The sequence below is a fragment of the Leguminivora glycinivorella genome, chromosome 5 (assembly GCF_023078275.1).
Source record: "Leguminivora glycinivorella isolate SPB_JAAS2020 chromosome 5, LegGlyc_1.1, whole genome shotgun sequence".
In the NCBI taxonomy this organism is placed as follows: domain Eukaryota; kingdom Metazoa; phylum Arthropoda; class Insecta; order Lepidoptera; family Tortricidae; genus Leguminivora; species Leguminivora glycinivorella.
This window is the reverse complement of record NC_062975.1, coordinates 9,263,260-9,271,430: the sequence shown is the minus strand read 5'-3', so window position 1 is coordinate 9,271,430 and position 8,171 is coordinate 9,263,260. Positions and strand designations below refer to the sequence as shown.

Sequence of the window (8,171 nt, the reverse complement as noted above, 5' to 3'; positions counted from 1 at the left end):
CTTGACGTTCTGTGCATTTCTGATATAAAAGCGTTAAGTTATAAAAAGTATGTATTCACTATAAACATTTTTTTTGTTGTCACTATTTTGATTTTTTAAGATTATGAAATGAAGACTGTATGCAAACTGTCAGTTCAAACGGACACTGACAGATCTGTCAGTGTCAGTTAGCATACAAATCTTTTTTCAGATTATGATTTTTTTCAGACTGACTGTTTCCGGCCTTAGTGGATGCCAGGCTTAAAACGGAATCGAACTGTGTCGAATCGAGTTCTCATACAATCGAATGCGATTCGACGCGTCGCTGATGGACGCTATTTCATAAGAAATGCAGAAAGAAGCTTAGAGGGTGCGCTCACGGGCGACTTTTCGAAGTGACTTTTTTGTCGCGACCATGGGCTAGTATGAAAGTGCGCTCATGAAGCAACGCAACTTTTCATACAAATACGTAGGTCGTCGAGCAACTTTGTCGGCCGTGGGCGCGCACCCTGAATAGATAATATGTTGTAAATAAATAAAAAAAATATTTTTTTTAGCTCTGTCGGTGACACTGACAGCTACAAACTGCGCAGCCATTAAATTAGACAGTCAGAAATTGGCGCGTTGTTGATATATAATTTGTTGTTTTCAATTATTTACTTTTTTCACAGTAAATCCTAATTTTGAATATGTTTTATACTAGTAGGTAATTAATAAACCATGTCGAGTCCCGAAAAGAAACGTATGAAATACGATCCTAAAAAAGTACAATGTGAATCCTTAAATGTAACAGAAAAGCAACAAAAGCATACAAGGTCTGCAGTTAAAACAGAAACAGAACGTCAAATGGAGCTGAAGACAATGAAGAAGAAAAACTTTGTAATTGCATGTGAGAAGGTGTCATGTGAAGCATATTTAAATCGGCAAAAACGACTTCAAATCTTAAACTGGCCAACCTGTGCTAAAAGTGATTGTAGCCATTTATTGAAACAAGAGGTAAGATAGAACTCAGTGTTCAAGTAAGCTCTGTTTCTTCTCTATGTGCTAGCGACAGTATGTTATGCTTTTTTATTTGATATATGAGCATATCAAATAAAAAAGCATAACATACTAAAAAAACCTGAAAACTGTTTGTTCAGAATCGAGAGTAGAATCGATTGAGCTATATCTTGATGGGGGTAATATTTTTTGTTTTAATTTGTATTATTAGTTATTGTTTACGTGCCCATTCTACAAATTCGTAATACAACATTGTGCATATCATATTGTTAGAGGTTGTATACCTTTTTCAGTATTTATGGGCAGGGGTAGCCCCCTCCCCCCCCTCCCCCCAAAAAAAACCCCCCCAAAAATAGTGGGTCCAAGTACTAAATTTTTGCAGCCTGGATGTGGCCAAAATCATATTTTCCCCAAATATTTTTGCATATTTTTATTTTTTAAAAGAACAAAATGACATATTTCTTTATTTTAAGTCATGATATCACGTCAATACATAATTTGAAAAAAATAAAGTTGTAGGCATCATCAGTGTACTTATGATAGTATATAATAGGTATTAGGTAGTGCTAAAAAAAAGGACTCTTAGTATGAAGTATGTAAATCTTATATAAATAATCCTTGCCTTGAGTAATAAATAAGTTCAGGCATCAACCAGGTTTCCCAGACTTGTATTTTCCTAGTGTGAAGTTTTTATATTACAGGAAAATATTTAAAAATTTACCCTTCCTGTGGACTCGAACCCGCATTGACTGCAGACCGGACGGCTGCTCTTGTCCAATTGAGCTACTGAAGCCACGCTGGACTTTAACAAAACTTTCCATTCCTTTCCTTATGCATACATCTTTTTCCTTTTAATATAAAAACTTGAAATATTTAGTATTTTTAATGTTTCCATTTGTTATAAATTTACGCTGCACGAGCGGTGTGCCCGACAGTCGGGTTCTTGGTAGCGAAAGTGTTAATATAAAAACTTGAAATATTTAGTATTTTTAATGTTTCCACTTGTTATAAATTTATTCCTGGTCAGTATGTAAAATAGTAAAAAATATTTATCCATTAATTACATTATTTTATTACTTTTATTTCAGACTATCAGAGAAATGCCTTGTTATGCCACAGAGACTTTCAACATTGAAATAAAAAGTGGAATGTGGTTTGATGCATTAGAAGTGTGCCAAGTCAACATTTCTTGTGACCAATACTTATCAGCTGAGGTCATGAAAGAAATTTTAGAAATAATACTGGTAAGCATTAGTTTTTTTTATTATTTAATGATTAAATTTTAATCCTTCCCTACTGTGAATTAACATATGCACTGCCAGCATCTTTATCGTTATAAATATTAGAATAACTTTGCTGCATTGGCAATATTGCTACACAAAATTTTCCACAGGACTAATATTTCTGACCTCTGCAACCTCCTTTACTAGGGTTTATAGAATTTGTTAGCTATTTTAAGACAAACACATTTAAGAATCTGATCTTTTTATGATGACTAGCTGCAGTCTAGGAAACAATTTATATCAAAAGTAGTAAAGAATATGCAGTTATATAATTGCAAAGTATGTAAGTACTAAAAAAATTGCATTTTATGTTTCAGAATGCACATGATGACAGTTATGTAAACTACACAGTGGAGGAGCTAATAGACAAATGCCAACAAGTCCTGTCTTTGAACTTCAGCTCTCACCCTCCATGTTCCATGGAAATCAGGAAGTGCTACGAGAACTTCCTCACAACACCCATGGACTTGAAAGGCAACACATTTACTAACCGGATGGAATGTGGCTGTGATGATGGCATAATTAAATATTGTATGAACCGGCTTGAACATGACATAAATGCTGAAAGCGATGAGCCTTTAGTCAAACTCTATGAAAACACACCTTTTGAAATGAAGGAAGGTGTTCAAGGCTTACATTGGCAGAAGGAGAAGTTTGAAATATTTGAAGGACTTAAAAGACCAGAAAGAATTAAGAGGGTGATGGCAGTCCTTGAGAGTACCATTGAACTGTTACAATATGATCTTGCAATATGGCTAACAAGGTTTAACAATTTTATGTTCATACATTTTTCAATACAGTTCTAAGAATTTTTATCATTATTGTTCCCTAAGCTATTTATAGTAGATTTGTAGTTTTATCATGTTTTTCCTGTATTTAATAACACAAGACAAAACACGTTCTGAGAATTTGATTTGTGCCCAAATTTTTTTTTTAGTCTTTTCTGCTTTTTTTATCTTTATTATGTAGCTTTTGACGGCGGCTTCGCTCGCGTTAGAAAGAGACAAAAAGTAGCCTATGTCACTCTCCATCTTCTTCAACTATCTTCACTTTAAAATCACGTCAATTCGTCGCTTCGTTTTGCCGTGAAAGACGGACCAACAGACAAACACACACACACTTTGCCATTTATAATATTAGTATGGATATGACTAACTAGTTTAATTTTATTGTAGCCATTCACTAGCATTAACAAACTTCAGTAATCTTAATTTCTGTTGCTTAAGTATTAAAGCTGATGGATTTGTTTAAATATTTAGCTGATGGGTAAACTAACCAATTTTCAACATTTGCTACAGGCACACCAGAAATTTAGGCAGACAGATAATGAATTTGAAAAAACGACCCCTGCTTGCTATACTTCTGTGGCCAATTACCGCAAACTCACCCACTCAGCTACTGAACACTGGTAGTATGACCAAGAACTGTCGCCAGATAGTAGACTTGTTTATATACGTCATTCACCTGCAGTATCCTGAGGAACACATACAAGTGATGACTGTAAGTTTTATCATTATTTAGTTTCCTAAACTTTGGTATTCACATGTCCTAATAGAATTTTAAACCTTATCAAGAAATCTGTACCTCAGCCATTTGAAATATGCTATACTCAGGATGGTAAAAACATACATTGATGGTCAACTGTACCAGTGATATATCTTTAAAAAAAAAAACAACTATGATGGGTGGACTGTACATACAGGTGTATTTGTGTATTTGTTTCTGAATAAACATCAAGCCGATAAAGTTTTTGTCTTTTTTATGTAAATACTATATCTTAAGATTGATTAAAATTGATTTATTGTCTTATTTTGTTTCACTGTTATTTTTTCAGACGTGGCTAAACACGATGATTGAAATCATCTATATATGTGAAACAAACTCTGATGGTGACTATCCAAACATAGGAAAATACTGCTACTCGTTTGCAACAAAATTTTACGAATGCATGACAAATACCGATAAATGTAAGTACATAAAACTTATTCACAAAAGCTAGCTAGCAATATCACTAGAGTTTATAAAGTCTGAGCCTGCATCAACCATTATGTGAATGAGACACACATAGTAGTGTCTTGCCAGGGGCGGCTCATTCCGCGATTCTATCGCCGTGCTATAAGTACATGCCGGCGGCCGCGAGTTCGCGGCCTAATCAAGGGTGGCGCGCGTTCTCACGCAACGCACGTTCGCACTTTCTATTGTTATTTTACGTCGCGAATTTTTTTTCAGGTTCATATGCGATGTCCGCGAGTAGAATGGCTAACAATGCTAAGTTAAATAGACATAATTAATTAAATATGTACTATAGGACATTCTTACACAGATCTACTATTTATTAAGTCCCACGAAAAGTTCAATAAGGCTTGTGATGTTGGAACTTAAACCAGAATACTGTATATATACCTAGAAAGTACCCAAGACTTAAATATAATAGTATAAAATTTTATCTGAGTAATTAATTCGTTTTAATCCATAGGCAACCCTATCATCCGACGCTGCGCACGTGCGGCTGGTTTCTTTGTAAAAAATTTGTAGGCATTTCGTGAGCATCAAAGCAGTGGGCCTTCTGTACTTGTACTATTATTATATAGATAGATAGATAGAATACTCTTTATTGGCACCTCAGCAAGAGATACAGAAAAAAGATACAGCGGAGACAAAACAAATGATTATAAATAGAGGCAGACAACAGTCTTATCGCTAAAGAGCGATCTCTACCAGACAACCTTTGGGTAGCGGAAATAAAAAACATAATCAGAAAGAGTAGGTGCTTCGAAATGAAAAATCATACTTATTCTAATATATATTCTGTGGTCTTGCTTACAATTGCAAGGCCAATGCATTATCTCTTATGAATCTCTCTCTTATTCTTATTATGTTATGAATCTAATCTCTATAAAAGTGTCTAATCTGGCAAACACAGTTTAATCAGCATGCTAGTATTTTCGGTGCTAGTATACAAAACGAACACAGTATGATTCTCTCTGTATGTTTGAAATGCAAATATTTATATGTATTATATTACTGATTTTGTGTAATATTTCACATTTCATAATGTATTGAAAATATGTGTCTGTATTTTACAGGTCTGTCCAATGACTCAATAATACATATATTGGAAAGGATTCAACCCTCATTCATGAAATACTTGATCGGAATGCATGTGACCAAATCATTCATAAGAGTCAAAGAAAAAGAAGACAATGTGATTAGAATTTTAATTGACTACATTGAAAAATGTAAAAAGGAAGGATATCCTGAATGCAGTGACATACAAGTATCAAAACAACAATCTTCCTCAACAGATAAAACATTTAACATGTTACTGTCTTTGATGGAGCAATGCAGACTGGACGAAGTTAGCCTTTCAAACTCTGATAACAACAATAATAATGGATTTCTCAAAATCTCATCCTCAAAGTCTGATTATGAAGTTGTCAGTGCATATCATGTGGTACATGTACTATATGTAACAATTGAGGCTCTCCTAGATGCTTACAGTGTGAAAACTGTACAAGAGACATTAAATGATCTCAATAACAAGTTACTGCAAGATCCTTCACAACCTGCTCAAGTTGTTGTACCCACACCTGGCATATATTCAGTTTCTGTAGACTACATAAAAAAATATAGGACAATTTTTATGTCCCTACAAGAACTTATAAAACTGAAGCAAGAAATGATGGAAAAGGATGGGTGGCCAGAAGTGCTAAACCTGTTTAATGATATATTGGAATAACATTCTCAATATTTTAAGATTACATATTTTTACCTGGATGTACCTGTTGATTAAACTATTTTTAAGTAAGTTAAAGAAGTTACCATGATACTTGAGAAATAAATAATACTTCTATATTTTCCAAATAAACTGTTTTAATTAAACTACCATACATATAAAATATTAACTAGTATTTGGGCATGAAATGACCTCTTGCTTTCCTGCTGCGTTTGGCCCTCTCTATATCAACATCAGGGTACTCTGCTTTAAGTTTTTCCATGTCCATATCAGGGAACCTTTTCAAAAGGTGCTGCACATGATGAAAGTCCCTGTTCCGAGCCCTGCGTTTCTCATTCAGCTGTTTCTCTCTATACAATCGGAAGAACTTCTTCACAGCCCTGCTGTTAACAATTCCATGTTCCAAATAAGGTTTTACCCACCGACTATTCATAAATTGCGGAATAAAATATTCCTTCTTCTCATACTTTTCAGGTAAACCAAAAACGTTTACAACATCAGTTACTGGTCTCTCTCCAGTTTCTCCTGTCTCTAGCTGGTAGTATGCAACGTTACGCTCCCTTACAACTGTTTCTATATTATTCATGGACTCTTGTACTTTATCTATTCTTTCTGGGTTAGGAAACAATCTTACTTTTTCGTTACAGGCATGTTCCATAGTATAAAGCATATTGCGTTCTTTTAAGAGCACATACCACAGCTTGTGTAGATCCGTATTCGATTTTATCCTAAGCTCGTCTAGTTTCCATGCTCTTCCTACTTTAATATTTGTTTCTTTCCAGTTTTTCTTCGTATCGAAAAATTCCATTAGATCTTTAACAACATTTGTTGTATGTATAGTTTTTCTGTTGAAAACGGGGACACAAGCACCGACAACATTGTAAGAGTGGTGGTACAGCGCGACTGAAGTCTTAAATAAACTCCTGATACCAGGAATATTCATTTTATGTGGTATTTATTATACTTTACGAAATTATGCGAAGCTTTTCAGGTTAGAATTTTTAAGACGAACACCAAGTGACATTGACAAGATACTTATTTTTTAAAGAACTACCGCCTGGATGCAAGTTCTTGAAGCCAAATCGCGCTTGACTTCTCCAAAGGACTGCGCTTGACCAAACAATTAAGCTAGGAACATACTACGCGGACGTCCGTCGTAAAACGACCGCGACCGTATCGAATGATCTGTACACCCCACATTGTTTATGGTCTCTATGAGACACTAACTCTATATATATCTGTGGTGAGCTGTCACTGCTCTCTTGATTCTCCTCCGCTGAGCCAACAGCCAACAATATGGCTCCTATATTTTTATATTAAATCGTAGTTAATCCGTAATGCGAATATTATAATCTGACACACAATGTAATGTTTTCAATATATAAACAATATTAAAAACTGCATTGGCTGGATTTTGGGTGTTTCAATTAATCTCATGTAAGTACCAACATTCTTTATATTTCACATGTCGGCAGCGACGCAAATTCACTGCGCCCTTCGTCTGCTATTAGGTTACTAGTGCCCAGAGATGAACGCTGCACGATTGGAAATTTGTAACCTGATTTGTTAACACCAAGACGGTTTAAGATTTTGAGGTTATACATGTGACACAAGATTTCTCTCCCCTCGAGTAATCTGATATATTTCCCAAATCCAGCCAATTCGCATTTATCAAGATGACTACACCAATGAAGAATACGGACCATAATATCCCTGTCGAAAAACTTGATGGCATTAACTCCTACGTCAACTGGAAATTTGCTATGCAAATGTTGCTGACCCTGGAGGGTCTATGGAAGTGCGTCGAGGGCACCAATGCCGATACGACCCTGGACAGCCGTGCTTTGGCTCGCATTTGCCTCTCCATCAAGCCCAATTTATACCAATATGTCAGAGATGCAAAGACTGCTAAGGAGGCTTGGAAGAAGCTGGCGGATACGTTCGAGCCAAAGGGCCTTTACAGGAAGGTACTTCTACTCAGACAGCTTCACAGGATTGAATACAAGCAGTATTCCAACATGTCAGAATACATAGAGGCTGTCATGCGGCTAGTACAACAGCTTGATGACATCGGGAAGACCATTGACGATGCTGAGGTTGCTGAGATACTGCTGTCTGGCCTACCTCAAGAGTTCGACAATCTTGTCTCAGGCTTGGAGACTGCCTGTTTAACC

The 8,171-nt window shown here is 35.6% G+C and overlaps 2 protein-coding genes across 2 annotated transcripts; one reads left to right on the top strand and one right to left on the bottom strand.

Moving 5' to 3' along the window:
* Window positions 1-589: 589 nt before the first annotated feature.
* LOC125226166 lies at window positions 590-6,125 on the top strand. The gene is made up of 6 exons (XM_048130069.1): window positions 590-975; window positions 2,067-2,222; window positions 2,579-3,024; window positions 3,560-3,761; window positions 4,096-4,228; window positions 5,348-6,125. Exons 1-6 carry the CDS (start codon window positions 700-702, stop codon window positions 5,998-6,000), a joined length of 1,866 nt encoding a protein of 621 aa, XP_047986026.1. The 5' UTR covers window positions 590-699; the 3' UTR covers window positions 6,001-6,125.
* On the bottom strand, window positions 6,117-7,022 carry LOC125226167 (39S ribosomal protein L47, mitochondrial). The gene has a single exon (XM_048130070.1). It carries the CDS (start codon window positions 6,938-6,940, stop codon window positions 6,167-6,169), a length of 774 nt encoding a protein of 257 aa, XP_047986027.1. The 5' UTR covers window positions 6,941-7,022; the 3' UTR covers window positions 6,117-6,166.
* Between the last annotated feature and the right edge of the window lie 1,149 nt (window positions 7,023-8,171).